Source organism: Filicampus tigris, chromosome 4 (genome assembly GCF_054856515.1).
Source record: "Filicampus tigris isolate MCC_2025a chromosome 4, RoL_Ftig_1.0, whole genome shotgun sequence".
Taxonomy (NCBI): Eukaryota; Metazoa; Chordata; class Actinopteri; order Syngnathiformes; family Syngnathidae; genus Filicampus; species Filicampus tigris.
The window spans coordinates 14,894,297-14,912,944 of record NC_141220.1 but is presented as its reverse complement, the minus strand read 5'-3'; the positions used below and the strand labels follow the sequence as shown (position 1 = coordinate 14,912,944).

General features: G+C 39.3%; 4 protein-coding genes across 10 annotated transcripts; 2 read left to right on the top strand and 2 right to left on the bottom strand.

Moving 5' to 3' along the window:
• Positions 1-191: 191 nt before the first annotated feature.
• On the bottom strand, positions 192-2,204 carry efcab10 (EF-hand calcium binding domain 10). Its single transcript, XM_086029654.1, has 4 exons — positions 1,531-2,204; positions 695-859; positions 528-618; positions 192-449 (listed from the first exon to the last, which is right to left on the bottom strand). The coding sequence occupies exons 1-4, from the start codon at positions 1,643-1,645 to the stop codon at positions 404-406; spliced, it is 417 nt and encodes a 138-aa protein (XP_085885780.1). The 5' UTR covers positions 1,646-2,204; the 3' UTR covers positions 192-403.
• Positions 2,205-2,359: 155 nt separating this feature from the next.
• uqcc6 (ubiquinol-cytochrome c reductase complex assembly factor 6) lies at positions 2,360-4,838 on the bottom strand. 2 transcript variants are annotated; one of them, XM_086029656.1, is made up of 3 exons: positions 4,648-4,805; positions 4,430-4,570; positions 2,360-3,704 (listed from the first exon to the last, which is right to left on the bottom strand). In XM_086029656.1, exons 2-3 carry the CDS (start codon positions 4,535-4,537, stop codon positions 3,594-3,596), a joined length of 219 nt encoding a protein of 72 aa, XP_085885782.1. In that variant the 5' UTR covers positions 4,538-4,570; positions 4,648-4,805; the 3' UTR covers positions 2,360-3,593. The 2 variants fall into 2 exon arrangements, with proteins under 2 accessions (XP_085885782.1, XP_085885781.1); XM_086029655.1 differs by having other exon boundaries at positions 2,802-3,704; positions 4,726-4,838.
• Positions 4,839-4,883: 45 nt separating this feature from the next.
• Positions 4,884-10,185, top strand: LOC147148611 (G/T mismatch-specific thymine DNA glycosylase-like). Of its 4 annotated transcripts, none has more exons than XM_086029558.1 (10): positions 4,888-4,984; positions 5,138-5,276; positions 6,648-7,009; positions 7,175-7,383; positions 7,527-7,596; positions 8,332-8,467; positions 8,585-8,667; positions 9,337-9,431; positions 9,506-9,677; positions 9,769-10,185. In XM_086029558.1, the coding sequence occupies exons 2-10, from the start codon at positions 5,221-5,223 to the stop codon at positions 9,876-9,878; spliced, it is 1,293 nt and encodes a 430-aa protein (XP_085885684.1). In that variant the 5' UTR covers positions 4,888-4,984; positions 5,138-5,220; the 3' UTR covers positions 9,879-10,185. The 4 variants fall into 4 exon arrangements, with proteins under 4 accessions (XP_085885686.1, XP_085885684.1, XP_085885685.1 ...); XM_086029561.1 differs by having other exon boundaries at positions 4,908-4,984; positions 5,205-5,276; XM_086029560.1 differs by lacking the exon at positions 5,138-5,276 and having other exon boundaries at positions 4,884-4,975.
• A 1,449-nt stretch (positions 10,186-11,634) lies between these two features.
• Positions 11,635-18,598, top strand: LOC147148610 (G/T mismatch-specific thymine DNA glycosylase-like). Of its 3 annotated transcripts, none has more exons than XM_086029059.1 (11): positions 11,635-11,766; positions 12,725-12,799; positions 13,003-13,169; positions 13,305-13,690; positions 13,775-13,844; positions 14,466-14,601; positions 14,670-14,752; positions 14,861-14,955; positions 15,614-15,785; positions 15,857-16,009; positions 17,302-18,598. In XM_086029059.1, exons 2-11 carry the CDS (start codon positions 12,741-12,743, stop codon positions 17,466-17,468), a joined length of 1,488 nt encoding a protein of 495 aa, XP_085885185.1. In that variant the 5' UTR covers positions 11,635-11,766; positions 12,725-12,740; the 3' UTR covers positions 17,469-18,598. The 3 variants fall into 3 exon arrangements, with proteins under 3 accessions (XP_085885185.1, XP_085885183.1, XP_085885186.1); XM_086029057.1 differs by having other exon boundaries at positions 17,299-18,598; XM_086029060.1 differs by lacking the exon at positions 12,725-12,799 and having other exon boundaries at positions 11,652-11,766; positions 17,299-18,598.
• The last annotated feature ends 50 nt before the right edge of the window (positions 18,599-18,648 follow it).

Sequence of the window (18,648 nt, the reverse complement as noted above, 5' to 3'; positions counted from 1 at the left end):
CAAATTATTTTTCATGTTATTATTATAGTATTATAGGTTATTATAAATAATTAATGATGTCCATGTGAATACATTGATGTTTATAAGGACAATGACAATAATAATGACAAGCTGAATCTATTGTAATCCAATCTAAAATAAAAATAAATATCGGTACATAAAAGAGTTTTTTTCTTTAGTATCAGCAAACAACACCATTTATTTATGTGTTTTTAGGGCCGTACATAAGTTCCACCATATCAAATATGTTTCACTGTTTTGGTATTTTTATTTATCCATATTTTCATTGCTATAAAATAATGTCATGCAATCATATATGTCTGTTTAAAAGCAGATAATGGAACAGCATTGCAAAAGGTATAAACAGACAAATAAATTTAGGAGAAAACATTGCCATTGAAGTTTAAGGTTGTTTGTATGTCGCTGAGCATTTCTCCAAGCTTAGCATCCTGAAACAATAAGAGAACATTATGTTATATTGTTAAAGCATTGAATTTTAACAAACACATTCTCACAACCTCTCTTACCCTTCTGTTATGAAAGTACTGTAGGATATTTTGTCGTCGTCTACGCCATCAGGACACTCATTGATGTCTTTCATGCCCAATGAGATGAGAGCTATGGAGAAAATAAGGCTCTTTTAACAGAACAGAATTTAAAAAATATAAATATTTTCTTGACATGTAACACTTACCCTGTTTGTACTGTGCAAACGTGACATGTCTTTCATTGGCCGGGTCCACTATACCAAACACTGCATCCAGATTGGAAGGGCTGAGCAAACTGGGTGCTTTTTGGCCGCTATCTCGAGCTTGTTTTAGTTGTGTCAGTTTCTCGATGAGAAACTCTTTGGGATCATCTGAATGAAAAGGACAAATCGGTTTAAACTGAGATGCAAAACAACTGAAACAACAACAAAGTAGGACTGACGGATAAAACCACTAGGAGTAAAATAAATATTACAATGAATAGTGAGGTTTACTTTATTTTAAAAAAAGGAAACGAATTGAGTAACAAATAAGAAAATCTAAATAAATTGTGGTAAAATACATCAGAAGTGATGTCCAATCAAACTGGAGTAATCTTAAATTGTAAACAAAATGCTTAATGGATTAAAGGTAAGTAAAATATTAAGAATAAAAAACCAAGGGAGTCAGAATAAGTCAAAAGCGAAACTAAAAAGGTTGACTAACCAGTGATTCCCAACCACTGGAGCGTGGCAAGGCATCCAAGTTCGCTTGGTTAAATAAATTATTAATCATCAATTATATGAATATAAGCATAGTTTTATGGTAATTTGTACTGCAAATTTACAGAATATTTGTTGAACTTTGTAAACATGAAAAGTCTGAGAAAGTAAATGCACACATAAAACGGTTAAAAAGTTTATTTAAACAGAGAAAATATAACAGTCAAACAGTTAGCGGTAACTTGTTAGTTTAGCTAACCTGCTAACTATCTGGTAAACTCGGGTCTTTACCCCTAAAAGTGCCCTAAAGATCAGTTGCTTGTAATACATAAAAGGCTAACCGGGTCTATAAAAGAAGAGCATGCTGGTGAGGTTTTTCATGAGGTCGAAGATTTTGTGTTTTTCCAGATAAGCAGAAGCTTCTTTCTCTCGTTCGGTAGCCATCTTGCCTTCCATCCTTTTTGTTGATGTCGGTTGCTTGGATACGACGTCACATCACAAAAAATGGTATTGTACAATGTGTTGCAAACATTAATAATACAAAACAAGAAAACCGGTTTATTTCATTCATAAATAATTGTTGCTTGGTAACTTCCAACAAAAGCAATGTCTGCCAAACCTACATAATATATATATACATAATAATATATCTACCTATCTCTCTCTCTCTCTCTCTCTCTCTCTCTCTCTCTCTCTCTATATATATATATATATATAAATCGTACACATAACATTCATAACAGGCAAATGAAAAACACTATTGATTGATTTTCTTAAATTTTGCACATCCATCAATTTTCTATAATACCTTATTAGGGGTGATCAGAAGATGAACCCAGTCGACTTTTGTGTTAGAACTGGTCGACAGCCAATCATAGAGCACTTATAGATGAACAGGTATAGACTAACAGTAACAACTATGGACATTTTCGAGCAGGGGTCTTCAATGCTGTTCCTTGAGGGCCAGTTACCTGGATGTTTCCCAATCTCTCCCCGCTGCAACACACCTGATTTAAATGATCGGGATCATTACAGGGCTTGCTGATTATAGTATTGGAATCAGGTGTGTTGCAGCAGGGAGCGATGGAAAACATCCAAGAAACCGGCCCTCGGGGAACAGCATTGAAGACTCCTGCTTTAGAGTACAGAATGCAAAATACACACAGGAGATTGTGTTGCAAATCACCTTTTAGTTAGGTTAAGTAAAAGACATGGAAATCAATTATGCATTCATATATATGTATATATAGTTTGAATTGTGCCCTGCGATTGGCTGGCAACCAATTCAGGGTGTCCCCCGCCTACTGACCGAAGACAGCTGGGATAGGCTCCAGCACGCCTGTGACCCTTGTGAGGATAAGCGGTATGGATAATGGATGGATGCATAGTTTGAATTGGTTAACACTGAACACAGCTATTTCACCTACAAGTTTAACCCATTAAGGCCTAAAGCGCCTGGCTCAACAGCTCCCCAAAACCTAAGGTCACCTTTGTCATTACCCTTGAAAACCTGAAGTTTTCCCAGAAATGCAACACTTAGAAAATAATTAATATCTCAGCCCCTGTAGCAGACAGAAACATAATTCCCCCAAAATTAGAGAGCTTAGACATGTGGCTTTCACACAGGCAGTTTATTATTTACTGTTTCAATCGAAGATGTAAAAATAACGTGTCAGTGCAAGAGAAGCACTATCTTAATTACAAAAAAAAAAGTGGTAATTACCATCCTCTCTTCTGTTACAAAGACGTCAATATTGTCATTGTCTACAAACCATAGCTTATCACATTCAACATGTTCAAAGTCCACAAGCGCGTCTATATATCACCGCCGTTACTTATTTCAGAGCTCCCGGCGATCGACGGCATCCGCCATTAGCCTACGGCTCGGACATCCTCCGCGGTCTCGCAACACCGTCACGTGTATATTCTGATGCATTTAATTGGCTAAAAGATGGAGAATTGTATTAAAAAAAAAAGACACAGACATATCCGCTCTCCCGGCTTGAAAGGTAGAAAGACACAACAGTGCTCCCGGCTCTAGTGGTAGAAATGCGGTTACACGCTCCTGTCCTTAATGGGTTAAACTTGTCGATGAAATAGCTGTGTTCAGTATTAACCAATTCAAACTCCTGTTACATGGGAGTCAGCACACAACTGCCACCATTTAAAGTGCTGGATAACCTCAAATAAAGTTCAGCTGTTGAAGCAGGCTTTTTTTGACATTTTGGCATGCTCTGTCCCTTTCAAAATAAACGACAAACTCTGAAAAGTCCATTTGATGTCCCCACTGCGTCGTCTTCCTCCATGCATGTTGAAAAGGACGGGTCAGAAAACTACTATATGTTATAAGCATTCATTGCCCTGAGGATATTTCCATTCTATATTATTTCCACATCTTAGTTCATCATGGGTTGGGTTTTCCTTCCATCTGCTGCTGTCTGGTTGCTGCTCTGAGTTTGAAGCCGAGTAATTCAGTCTGAAGCTCGCCAGGATTTGGCGGGACCTCTGGTATACTCTGATGAAAGAGGAAAAAAATACATTTTCAGAAACAAATGATCTGATCTGATGTGCACAACTTTTAAAGGGAAAATTGACTTGAACAGCTCATAAAATAAAACTTATATTTTGAACATTTTAAAAAATTGAACATAACACTTTTTTTTCCCAGACAGATACGAGTAAGAGTATTCACCCATTAAATCCTTACCGATACCGCTAGTACTTTCGATATATTAAATTACGTACATAATGGCAAACAATTGTGAACAAGACCTTCTTTTCTCACGGAAATGAAGATTCACCGATGTGTGAAACTGCCGCAGTATAACGGCAACTACTGTCGAGGAAGACTAACTCAATGTCTGATTTGTTTTGCCTTAAGTATCTGTGGCTGGTATCGGTAGCCTCCCCAATACCTTAAAATAAATGGTAAAATAGGTGTGACTGTGCACTTATATAGCGCTTTAGGCCAGAATTGGCTCGATTATGATACCGGTATATGGAAGATCAAACATTTCAGAACACTACTGATAATTGTATAATTGCTGGGGTAGGGCGGAATCCACGTAATTCCAAAACGATCAATTTTCAGGAGAGCCCCAAAACACCATGTTTGTTCAACCATTAACATTGCAGTGTCAATATTGCAAGCCATTTTCAACACTTCAGATTGGTCAATAATTGGTGAAAATCACCCCCACGTAAGTATACATTTGCGAATATGAAATATTAAATTCTCACCAGGTCAGGTAAGTAGTACTGGTGGACCGCCTGTGCCCCTGCAAACATGGCCAATATACTGGCTCCATACAACCTCAGGTAACGAGCCCACGACACCCCAGCAGGCATTTTTCACCGCGGAACACCATGCACACTTGCGAACTGTGAACCAACACAAACATGTATCATGCTATCAATGTCATATGTCAACATTGCATATTGCGAAACTGAAAAGCTACCTGGTCATAATGCTCAGGTTTTACTAAAGTGACGACTAACAGAGTAAACACTCCACAGTTTTACCTATAAATACTAACCTTTCGGGATTATTCTATGACTACACACGTAAACACGTTGTTCACAATTAGAGTTCTCAAGGACCACCGGTCATCGGGACATGAACAGGTCACATGCGAAGAGATTACTTCCGGGTTACGTTAAGAAGAAGGAAATAGTGCGCCTGCCGACCTTTAGGTGGCAGTAGTCGGACGCGTCGCAAAGTTTCAGTGCGCTTTGTTTTGGAATCGCTTCCCTTCCCCCTCGTCTCAAAATCGGAAGCCTTAAAATGTATGACAGGTATGTCAAATTTGGCATATATTTAATTGTTTTATCCCACAAGAGGCATAGTATTTAAAATTGTCTGTTAAAAGTAACGTAAAGCGACAAGTGACATTATTCGTCGATGGTACTTGTCATGCTAGCATTGCAATGCGCTCTTTTTTTACACAGTTTAGCTCCGCGTTGTTCTCACGCCTAAGCTAACGGCAACCCAGTGAATGTTGATGTTCTTGTGAAGTAAATCGACAGTTAGTATGGAGGAAAACGAGTTTACACCGTTGACGGTGCCCACGGATTATTTCCAGCAGTGGTGAGTTGTCGCTGCAAGTGGCCTCTGTCCGAGGAATGCTATCATCATCTCGGCTTGTCATTTTTCATTTTTATTGGTTATTTCGTGAATGCAGTTAAATGCAATCTACAGGCGGAATCATTCACATGATGTAATAATAGTTAACAACACAATTTGTGAGCAATTTCATTTTTATTTTATTTCATTTTGCATGTTGATTATATATCTATATGCACTATTCATTTTAAAAAAATACTACTGTTCGACATTTGGGTGAAATTTTAGGATGAACCTAAAAGTATTTTAACTTAATTTGACCTCTAAACTGTCCAACTGTTCAATTGTCCCTAGTTGTGATTGTGAGCGCGAATGGTTGATGGTTGCTGCTCAGCCCCTTATTAGAAAATAAATTGTGCAAAGAGTACTTAAATACTGAATAGTTGCACATGTGCTTACATATGTTTACAGAAGGTCAAAGGATGTAGTGCGTTTTAGGTTCATTCTGAACTTTCACCCCAACGCCCAATTTCCCCAACTTTTTGAGTATTCTAGGGAGTGTATGTAACTGTTGTTGTGCATTCGCCATGTGTCTTCATTGACCACCAGATATAAATTGCCCTCTTGTGTCATACTCTTTTAAGGAGACTAGTTTGAGCATTTATCTAACATAAGGTCCATGAACTAGTATGCTCTTTGTCCTCACTGGTAAGGCAGTTTGGCTAGGGATATTCAATACTACTTTTTTCAGACTGATAGAATTAGAGTACTCAACTTGAGTAATCAGTGCTACCGATACCAGGTACCGATACAACTAGAACTTTTGATAAAATGAAAAAAAATAACAATGACAAATGAAAAAAAAAGAGACCTATACATATGTCCCAATGTAGCATTTTTCCTTAGCATTGCAAGAAATTAATGGCAATTTTTCAGTTTAAAAAAAAAATTTTTTTACATTTGTTCTTAAATTACATTGTATAGAGCAGGGGTCCCCAACCACCGTGGCAACGCCCCCAGGAAGCCAAGTTGTCTCCGTTGCGTAATGCTAATATTAAATGCACACGCTAGCAAATGAGTAAAACAAGTATTATAAATAATATTTGTTATTTATTTGTTAATATTTAAAATATTAACAAATATTATATTGGGCATCACTAGCACCCCCACATCCCCAAATTACACACAAGTGCAGAACTACAGGCAACTAGTAGAACATTATTTTGTAACATGGATGATATTTCAGCACATTAGTAGGACAAATACATGTCACCAGGGAGGCAAAACTGTGCACTACTTGACTTGTCTTACTAGTGAGGACAATGAGCATACTAGTACTTGGACCTCATGCTCATGTAAAGGATATAGCCTAAATTCTTACAATCTTGTTTCAAGGTACCAGTCAAGCCAGCAGCACCCCGAGGTGCAGCACGTGATGTTTCACCACAACCACTACAGCGAGGGCCCCAGGGATGAGCCCGTCATGGCTGAACTGTCGGTGCACAGGGAGCAGCCTCTCTATCAAGAGCAGTTTTATCAGAACTACTCCCATAACCAGGAGCCCGTCTACCAGCAGGAGCAGCAGCAGCAAGATCAGCATCCTGCTTACCTGCAGCAACAGCAACAACAATATACAGTACAGCAGCAGCCTCAGTATGAACATGCTGTACAACAACACCAACCTCAGTATCAACACACAACACAGCAAGAGGAGCTGAATGTTCACCACCAACCCCCACCTGCTACTCCACCTCAAGGTCAATGTAATGTGCTTTTCATGGAGACTGTCTTTTTTTTTCACATTTTTAAACCATTCCCTGAGGACGATCACTAAAGAAAATGGATGGATGAATGGCGTTGGGCTTTGTATACAATGTATGATAGAGTACATTTTCCATAATATGCAAACATTTTTTTCTTAGTGGTGACGCCGGTGAAGAAAAAGCGAGGCCGCCCGCCCAAGATTCAGCGAGAAGGAGGAGGAGCGGTGAAAGAAGAAGAGGAGGATGCGAGCGAGGCGGCGGCAAAGAAGGCTAAAAGGACGCTGAACCGCTTCAACGGCATGTCAGTGGCTGAGGTTATGGCCAAAACGCTGCCTGACGTTATTACCTACAATCTTGACATTTTGATCGTGAGTTGTAAAGAGAATACCGTATTCGAATTCCTCAGTCGTGCACAATTCTCAGAAGAAGCGCGGCCAGGTTTTTGACTGAAGAGCGTGTGGTTTTCCTTTTGGATGCGTTTCCATGGTAACCCCCTGATGTTTCTCCTCAGATTGGAATTAACCCAGGGCTGTTGTCGGCCTACAAAGGACACCACTACCCCAACCCTGGCAACCATTTCTGTATGTCTACATTTTAAATTATTAACTATAAGATATAAGTATTTATTTTGGTCGAACAAGGAAGCTTTTTTTTTTTTAACTCAAAAACAAAACTAACAGCAGATGTCTGCTTTTTGTTAGACAGTGAACATTTGCTTCACAATATGAAATTAATATTTAAAAAAAAACACTTTATAAATTGAATTAAATTTAAAATCGTTTATTTGTAATGTGTGTACGTACATTTATATTTGTATTATTTTTTTAAATTGCTTTCTTTTCATTTACAGTTTTAAATGTTATTTTAACTTACTTTTTTTTATTGGAAAAATAAATATATTTTAAATTCACAATGTACATTTTTACTTCAAAATATACCCCTGCACTAGTATGAAGAAGTGTTATAAAAAGAAGCACATTTGGAGTATTCGCACATGTGTGCATTTTTGTTGGGCAGTGACCAGTTGATTCACAACATGAAAGTGACGTTTATTTATTTGAGTCATTTTGACAGAAAATAGTCACCCAGGGCAGGTGTACAGTAAGCAACGTAACAAATACAAACATGCGAACCGTTTCTGTCAACTATGGACTGTTTAGTAAAACTGAATCGGGAGTTATTTATCCTTTAAAGAGGAAATTCCAGTTTTACAGCACCAAAGTGGACAGTAGCTGCACATGAAAACTCTGAAATATCCATATTTACAAAATCAGGCAAATAAATTAACAGAAAATGTTATCCTGCTTTGTCTGCAGGGAAGTGTTTGTTTATGTCTGGTTTCACTGAGCAGCAGCTGAACTTCACGCATGACGAGAGCCTACCGGAGAAATATGGCATCGGCTTTACAAACATGGTAGAGAGGACCACGCCTGGCAGCAAAGACCTTTCCAGGTGATTATGTCTCATGTTTAAGAAAAAAGAAAAGGAGTTACTAGCACTCTAAGCAGTTTTGTTGAAGCATTTTTGCATGTAAAAAGACATTTAAGCTTCTCGTGGTTTTCTTCCCAGTAAGGAGATCCGCGAAGGAGGGCGACAGCTGCTTGAAAAGCTGCAAAAATACAAGCCGCTGATAGCAGCTTTTAACGGAAAAGGTACATCGTCGCGTGATTAAACGATTTGTGCAAAATTGCTGTTGACCAGTCTTAGGGGTAAAGTGGTCTTAAAGGGGAAGTTGACCTAAAAATGTTGTTGACAATAATATGTTCTATGCAGCTTCCCTAGCATAAATACAACATTCTGATTAATATTACATTTGTGGAATATGAGTTGAGCTGCAAAATCCACCCATTTTTAGCCATCTCACGGGGAAGCCATTTTTCCACTTCCTGTCAACTGGTAATGACATCACAGTTGCTCGGGGCTCGTGTAACAACCAATTACGGCTCACCTGTTTTCTGAAGCTGAGCCATGATTGGTTGTTATCTGAGCCCTGAGCAACTGTGATGTCATTTTCAGTAAATAGAAGTGACAAAATGGCCACCCCTGAGATGGGAAAAAAACTCATATTTTCATATAACATCTCATATAAAATATAACTCATATTCCACAAACACAATATCAATCCGAATGCCATGTTTATACTAGTGGCGCTGCATAGAACATATTATTAAGATGTTTTTGGGGGGTTGACTTTCCCTTTAAATTTCACGGAAAATGGCCTTAAAAGCACATTTAAAAAATATATTATTTCACTTCCTCAAAGCTGCAGATCGCTTGTACTCTGTCTGTATGACTTAGTAATACATCTTTTATCCTGTTAGGTATTTACGAAATATTCTGCAAGGAAATCTTTGGCGTGAAAGCCAAGAACCTGGACTTTGGCTTGCAGCCCTACAAGATCCCAGACACTGAAACAGTATGTGACACGCCACATCCTCAAACGACAAACACTCATCGAGAAAGCACACTAGCTTGTTTCTTTTGATCTAGGTGTGCTACTTGATGCCTTCCTCCAGCCCGCGTTGTGCCCAGTTCCCCCGCGCGCAGGACAAAGTGCACTTCTACATCAAGCTGAAGGAGCTGCGAGACCACATGAAAGGTGCTGCGCCCAGCCGCGAGGTGCTGGAGACCGACTACTCCTTCAACCTGCAGCAGGCTAAAGGTAAACCGTCGCCACAAACAGCACCTCCAAAATCCTTCCGTTTGTTTTTTTGTTTGTTTGTTTGTTTTTTAATTGCTTGTTTGTTGTGCAGAAGATGCAAAGAGGATTTCCATCAAAGAGGAGCAGATGGATCCCGAGTACGAAAGCTGTAGCGGTCAGCATGAGAATGTGAGGCAAAGCAATCAAGGAAATTTTTACTGAAGTGACATTTTCAGGGCAATTGCAAACTGGAATCGACACACAAGAGGAATCGCACAGTTTAATGCCGAATTTTAGTGGAATGCACTAAAAAAAGGACTGCACACAACTGTTTGATCCTACCCCTCACTGTGCATGTACTGTACTAGGTGTAATATTTTCCACTATTTATTGCATTTGGTATCATCTTTTTTTTCTCTTTGGTTACTTATTTTTGTACTGTATTTTGAAATAATGGAATTTTATGTGTACCATCTGTGAAAACAAATAATTCCACTACGATTTCTATTAAAATCGTAATGAAGACCAATTCCCATCTTAAGTTGTTTGTGGATTTTAAAATCTACATTTGAATGGAAAAACCCGTGTTTTGTCAATTTTTTATTTGTTGGAAATGTAGATCACAAAAAAAACAATGCTTGTATTAATCCATAAATACATACATACAAGGGTCATTCAATAAATAAGGTGAATTTTGGGGTATAAGGACTTCTAATACAGAGAGAAGCTTATTTTTATTTTTCAACAGTCTCCCAGCACTGTCACACATTTTTCCCATCAGTGCACAAGCTTCCGTATTCCCTCAGCGTAGAAATCTTTGGACTGATGTCTTAGCCAGTTGCTCACAAATTTCGTTCCTCTCTTCGTGGACCGCTGGGACTTGAACTTCTTTATCGCAGAGCCTGCGTGCTTCCACTCCATGGACTGCCATTTGGATTCAGGCTCATAGTACCAAACTCATGTCTCGTCACATGTGACCGCCTTCTTCAGAAACTCATCACCATCCTTCTCATAGCGGGAGAGTCACTGCTGGGACAACTTGACCCTCCGCTGTTTGTGCCCTGCAGTAAGCATCTTTGGCACCCACCGGCAGCTGACCTTCGAGTAGTCAAGGTCATCATGGATAATTTTGTGTGTTGTCCCAACAGCTAAGCTCAAAGTCCTTGCAATGTCAACCTCTGTCAGACTGAACAAGGTCATTGATTCGATCACCTCAGGAGACCTCACTTCTATAGGTCTCCCAAGCCTGTCTCCATCCTCAACACTGCGCCGTCCTTATTTAGCACACTTGTAGACATTTTTTCATCTGAAACGTGGCAGCATACACAGTTGACATTCTCTTCTGAATTTCAACTGGTTTGCACCCTTCAGCAACCAAAAACTTGATAACTGACTGCTATTCAATCCTGGAGCATGCATCTTTGTCGGCCATCTTTGTTAATCGCCAAAACTCCCATTTTTTTTTAAATTTGCAAAATAAATTAAATCCATGTGAAAAAAGTATAACAGAAAAAAAGTAAGCTTCTATCTGTATTAGAAGTCCTTATCCCGAAAAATTCACCTTATTTTAATAGCCCTCGTGCATACAGAAACCAGATAGCTGAGTACAAAGTATATTTTTAATGTAAATTACGTTTCATTAAAAACCCTAGATGCAGCGCTGCTCACTTCTTACTGCCTGCAAGAATACACTACGTCGCAGATTTCAAACATCACAACCTTTCAGCCAATAGAAATCGTCGTCACGTTTAAAAGCCGACTTGCTCAAACCAATAGTAAATTAAGGGGGATATATTCCGTTTTTCAAATTTTCTTCACAAACACGATAATTAAATGACTATTCAAACAGTCATATACATTTTGTAAAACTAAACAAGTATATCTGTCGCATAAAGTAATTTAAATAGCGTCGCTGATTTATTTTATTTTGATATCTCTTTTTATTGACCCCTACGTCTCTGACTTGGAATCGTCTCGTGTCAAAGTTGACTGGTACTGCGCTGTCACGTCTTTGTTGCCCTGAAGCTCCTCCAATGTTCTGAATAAATAGCGGCATAAGTGGGGTAAATAATATTATTTCCCCGCCCGGATAAAACTAGCCGTTAACTAGGTACGTCTCATGCATGTTTACTTTCTCAACTGTTGCGCTGTTTTTGCTTACCATTCTACTACATAAACGAAATCATTCATCCGTGATAGCTTAGCTGCTAGCTGGTGGCTAACATTAGCTGTAGTTGTAGTATGGCACCTGTGTCTATTTTCGTTTACAAATAGTTTTTAATTTCCACAATTTAATACTGAATGAGAATTACTTGTTTTGCTCCTCAAAGGTTTGTTAACGGTTTCGCCACTTGTATAAAAAAATAAAATAAAATATAATTTACAAGTGAGGTTTACATTCTGGTTTGTTGTTAGCATTGTTAGCCTTTAGCCGTGGAAGAAAGAAGGGTATTTCATTTTTGCAAAGTGCTCACTTGTAGGCGATGTTTGGATACATTTGATGACACATGACAGTTCTATTGTGTTAAATGCAATTATATTTGAAACTTTATTTTAAACATGAAAAAAAAAAACAAATCAACCATAGACGATGAAAGACTATACAAAAGTTTTCTATTCTCTGAAAGGAATGGAAAGAAGTCCAGATTCTTGATTTATCCATGTTCTTTTGTTTTATCTTTGTATAAGTCTCACCCCACAGAATGAAATTCATAATATTTTCCTGTTCGTATGAAATTATAATTGTGAAGGTATATTTCCCACTTAAGTTATAACCGTCCATCCCGGCTCTAAAAATATCTAGCTGTTAAATATTATCAATTTTGTAAATTATTAGTGCTGTTTGGAATTTCAATCTGTCTATGTGGCGTGTGAGTGATTGTGATCCAGAATGTCGGTCAGACGGTTTGATAGTTTCACAGAGTGAAATAAAATAAAAAATAAAAAAACATTTAATTTGTCATCTGTTGTCTTTGTGTTTGGATTTTGTTAGTAAATCATGCGTTTATTGCATGTGCCATTTCCATCTTGTCCCTCACTATGCATGTCGGTTTATTTATTTAATTAAGTTAAAGCATCCACAAGATGGACAATAAGATGAATGGATCCCTGCCTGTTGGCTCCTCGGAGTATCTGCAACAGTGGTGAGTTGCACTATATGGGCCAAATAAAATAACCATCAAGTATGATAAACTTTCTTTTTTTTTTTTTAAATCCAATTTGTTTTGTTCATGTTATGATTTAAAGTTTTATGTGCATTGTTTTGATGGTGTTTTGCTTTGGGAGCATCAAGAGAAATAGATTTTAGCAGATTCTTCCCTCCTTTATTCTCAATTTCATGCCTCAGGATTCAGTCGGCTCAGCAGTTCCAAGCCCTGCAAGCCCAATATTCAACCTACAACCATCCGCCGCACTACCCAGAGGCACACACGGGGGGAGCAGTGGCAGCTACACCACACATTGTTCATCCTCAGCCCATGATGGAACAGCAGGAGCCTGCAAACCTGACAAAACGTATAGTGGATTTAGAAAGTCTACACACCCCTGTTTAAATTCCAGGTTTTAATTAGACCAAGCAAGATAATTTGTCAAACAACACAATCTCTACAATTGTTTGCAATAACAGACTTTGTTGACTCCTCCACGCAGCCCCGCCCAAAAAGCGAGGCCGGCCACCTCAACCCAAGGAACCCAAGCCGCCAAAGGCTCCCAAGGTCCCGAAGGAACCCAAGCCCCCGAAGGAACCCAAGCCCCCGAAGGAACCCAAGCCCCCGAAAGAACCCAAGCGCCCGAAGGAACCCAAGCCTCCAAAGGAACCCAAGCCTCCAAAGGAACCTAAAGCGCCCAAGGCCAAACCGGGCCCGAAGCCCAAGAAGGGTGCCGAGGGCCAGGCGGCCGACGGCAAGCAGGAGAAGATTGACGAGAGCTTCAAGAAGGTGAAGAGGAAAGTGGATCGTTTCAAGGGCATGACGGAGGAGGAGGTGATGAAAAAGACCCTGCCGGACCTGCTGGACTACAATCTGGACTATGTCATTGTGAGCAGAATTTGTCGATATTACTTTAAAAGGCAAGCAGACATAATTTGGTATAATTTCGTAAAAAATCTTTTTTTTTCGCAGATTGGTATTAATCCAGGGTTGATGGCTGCTTACATCGGACGATGGTTTCCGGGTCCTGGAAATCATTTTTGTAAGTGTGGTTTTGTAAAACTGGGTCATTGCTAAAGAAGACCCCAATTTAAATTTACCCTTGGGCACCATTTGTTAGCCTAGAGCAGGGGCGCATTTGATTTTTAAAATTTGTAGATGACGATAACATTTTTAAAAAGTCATAATGACGAATTGTAAAGTGAATAAAAATATGTATATTACATACAGTAGTAGTCACTAAACAAAACATGCCATTTCCAAAACATTTCCATGTCTGCTTCTGCTGCACCTGCGTGTGAGGTCCTAAGTACGAACTCGGCACTGATTGGCTGTCGTCGCCGCCAATGACGGACGGACTGGGTCGGCCAGAAATAAAGACAGAATGATGACTCGCGTGCCACTGGACCACTGTTCATTGCAAAAGGCTCTAAACTAAATATGCCACAACAGAAAATAAAAATCGACTTCATCTAAAAGCTAAAAGGAGAATATTCCGCATTGAGAATTTCATTAAAAATAGTATTAACATTTCTTAAATTAGTAAAAAAAAAAAAAAGTAGCAGATGCACGCAAAACACCCTGTGAGAAAAATATTTTTGGGAGATTTTGCTTGCTCAAGTGACGTTGACGTGACTTTTTTTTGTTTTGTTTTTCTTCCTAGGGAAGTGCCTCTTCCTTTCAGGATTCACCGAAGAGCAGCTCAACCACATGCACGACACCACTTTGCCTGGCAAGTACAAAATGGGCTTCACCAACATGGTTGCCAGGGCAACGCCGGGTAGTAAAGACCTATCAAGGTAGGTAACAACTTTACGTTATTTGTTGTTGAAAAGCTGTTGGACCTTCCTCGTTTTTGTCCCCACAGTAAAGAGCTGCGAGAAGGGGGCAAAATTCTAGTGGAGAAACTGATGAAATACAAACCTCTCATTGCTGTATTCAACGGAAAGTGTAAGTCTTGTACAATATTGTTATTTTGACAGCTGTTTACACCATCATTCATTGAACCAAGCACTTATTTTTACATGAGACCAATTTTTCCCCTTCACTTTCTTCCAGGCATATACGAAATGTTCTGTCGAGAACTATTTGGTAAAAAACCAAAGACGCTGGAGTTTGGTTTGCAGCCGCACAAGATCCCCGACTGTGAGGTGGTGAGTAAACATCCTGCCAGCCTTCATAGTAACAGCGAGGTCCAATACAAGAGAGAGATACTGTAGCTACATGAGGGGGCTTTCATTTCCTTGCGTTGAGTGATTTAAAAAATCCAGCCAACATGTTCACATATGTTTCATGAAACATGAAAAGTTGGATATGTTGAGGTGGTAAAGCCACAGATTTGTTTGTATTGCATCGTTGTTGAAATCTGCACTTTTGTTTGTGTGATTTCTTAGTGATTTACAGTGCAGTTTATACCGACCGGTATATGTTAATGCCACACTTGTGTGACAGAATTTGGTTGTGGTGAACACTTACAAGACTGCACATCAAAGTTTTGATTAAGTCTACACCTGTGATAGTACGTAGTAGATAAGATGTCTTGCCTATAAAGTAATGCTTCATTTGCAGTAATCTCAGTGTACTATAATGTGTAATCAATCTGATTTTGTTTTGTTCTAATAAAGATTAATTCATCGCTTGTTTGTTGAAAATATATTAGAAAAGGATCTTGAAAAAATGATTGCATATTAGATCACAATCACAATATTGAAGCAAAAAAAATGCAATTCCATTTTCCATAGCCCTACTAAGAGTCTAAGCAAATATTTTACCTTTTTTTTTTTTTTTTTTTTTTTCTCATGCCGTCGTCAGGCTCTGTACCTGATGCCATCCTCCAGCGCTCGCTGCGCGCAGTTCCCTCGCGCTCAGGACAAAGTGCACTTCTACATCAAGCTGCGAGAGCTGCGCGACCACCTGCGGGGCAATCAGCGGCCCAGGGAGATCGAAGAGATCAACTACTCATTCAACCTACAGCTGGCCAAGGGTACGCCAATCGGGAAGCCATCCATGTTGCACATTGCAGCTTTGTGTTTATTTTACCGTCCGTCCCCGCAGAGGACGCCAAGAGAGTGGCCATCAAGGAGGAGCAGTACGATCCCGGCTACGAGGACGCCTACGGCGGAGCTTATGGCGAGCCGCCGGCCGAGGGATGTCATAATCAGGCCAACGGGCATTTTGCATCCTCACCAAGCCAGCAAAACAATGCTGGTAGGCACACACTTCTTGTATGGAAGCTTTAGGACAAATAATGACACACAACAAAATACAAGATGTCACTAGTAAGCTTAAGCACTCTAGAAAATAGAAAATGATCTTAACAGCTAAGAAAAAGTTTAACCCCCATCTAGAATTTAGTAACTTGATTATGGATGGGCCAGTACCTATGAAGGCTGCTGATACTAGCCACCGATACTTGAAAAAAAAGAACAGTAAGTCCTCCTCGCCAGTAGTTGGTGCTACACTGCAGCTGTTAGACACGTCAGCGAGTCATCATGTAAGCCAGAAAGACACAACCACAATTATTGGTGAGTACTGAAAAATGAATACTGTTACTGGCTTTGGTTGGAGAAAAGTGGTATTGACCATCCCTTAAATTCATTCACTAGAATTATTGGTTAAATTCATCTGAAATCTGAAAGAAATGACAAATGTCCTCACAATGCTAGTGTATATGTTTTTGTATGAGTTTATTTTATATTCTGATGACAATGTTTAAATTCTCATCAAAACTGTTTTAATCAGTTCTCTAAATTAGATATGCCTAACCAAAACCAGAAACTGGCTATGTGTACATGGACAAAAATTTCTTTAATCCAATCAGAGGTCGGGTTAAAATTATGATTGGATGGATGCACTGTTTTCATGGACAGTAATAATACTGATCCGATTAGGACTTGTTGAACAAATTATATCTTGACATTGCGCAGATTGACAGAATAATGACATCACAACCATACCAAGGTTTGTTCCAAAATTTCGGAAAAAGTCGGAGGTGGGAATTTTAACACATTTTGCTGGGCAGTCATTCGTCATTTTTCATGATGAACTGTATTGTAATTATCAGTGCGCCACTTACGTCCGTCAGTTAGTCTGTCCAAGTTCCATGGGTCCATCAGTCCGTCCGCCCGCCAATAAATATCGGAAAGACAGGCGTCCGCCAGTGACGGATTGACGGTCCGGTTAGTGATGATTACACTGACGGATGAAAACCCACCTCTGTCATTCGTCAGTCTATCATTTTTAAAAGGTGTCCCGTCTATCATCAGCAAAACGGGCGTCCGCCAATGACGGACCTGTCCGTCAATGACGGACCTGTATTCGTCAGTCTGACGGAATGCCCACCTAAAATATACATATTTTAGTGTCCGTGTATGAGCATGTGCCTTTTAAGAGGCGTGCTTGGTGGGGCGGTGCGTGAGTGTTTGAGTGTGAGGTGTAGTCAACAGCAGCTCATGCATGAGTGTGAGAAACAAGTAACGGTTTCTCTCTCATCCCAGCAGAAGACGGAGGACAGGAAGCGAACTCGTCAAAGATTTCTCAACTACCCGACGGACAGGGGATGACACAATCGTGTGCTGATCAGATTCCAGACCTAAGTGCAGGAGAAAGAGGAGGAGGAAAAGGAGAAGGAGAAGATTTAGGAGCTAGCCAAGCCCCAACTGTATAGGGACAAATTGTTACAGATTTTTTTTTTTTTACATTTCTTCCTTAGTGGAATATACATGCCTAGGTAGACTTTGTAGACATTTTTGCAGAATATTCTTTCTGCACTGGTTTTAAAATTTAATTGTGGTATGATGATCTCCACGGCAGAAAATGTTGACTGTCCATGGAGAAAATGGGCTCTGAACCTGGAAGTCCGCACCATCTGAGATCAGCAGAAAACCAGAAAGTGGAACAGGATAATGGAACGGAAATGCTAACTTTCTTAGCATTGGTTTATTGTACCGTTTACATTCCGACTCAACGTCATTCTATGGACAAAAGTATTGGGGCTCGCCTCTTAGTTCAGGGCCTGTTGTATGTATGAATAGTTTTTGTCCATTGAGATGAGAGTGGACAAAAAAAGACACCTCTGTAAGGGGTTGTGCTGCGTCTTAATACTTTGTCCATGTTAAATTTAGAGGTGTGTCTCAATTCTTTTGTCTACTTTCATCTGTACTGTGTTTGGACAAAAGTGTTGAGATATAAGACAATTACATATTAAGACATAGGGCATTTTTTTAACTAACAGGCAGCCCAATACCTTTGTCCATGATCTAATCTCCAATATATAGACATAACTATTGGGACACTTCTCTTTATGTGATTGTCCGTTGTTGCAATACTTTTGTCCACAGAGTGGAAATAAGCACTGATAAGTTCATAGCAATGCGACTCTTAATTAAAAAGTGGTTGTGGACATCTCAATATTTTTGTCCACCTTTTTAATTGGGTGTTGTGTCCCAATACTTTCTACTACTACTACTCATCTCCAGTCTATGAAGACAAAAGTATATTGACGTACTTGAACCTTAACTAAATAAGTTTGTTCCAAATCTTTTTTCCACACAGCAACAACTTCCTTGGTGCCCTTTTGTAGTCATGTTTACATTTTTACTGCACACTGATGCAGTAAACAAGCAAGCAGCAACAATTGCTTTGATAGCAGGGATGACATCATCATTGGGAATTACCTCAGCAGCCTTTTTATCCTGCATGAATTTATTTCATTTAAAACTTTTTAGAATGGGGTTATGAAAGTGACACACAACGTATGTTTTGTCCATTAAAAATGTCCTGATGGTGCTTTTTATACATCAGTTGCCCATTGTTTTTATTCACCCGTTCTGTTCCGTTTTTTTTTT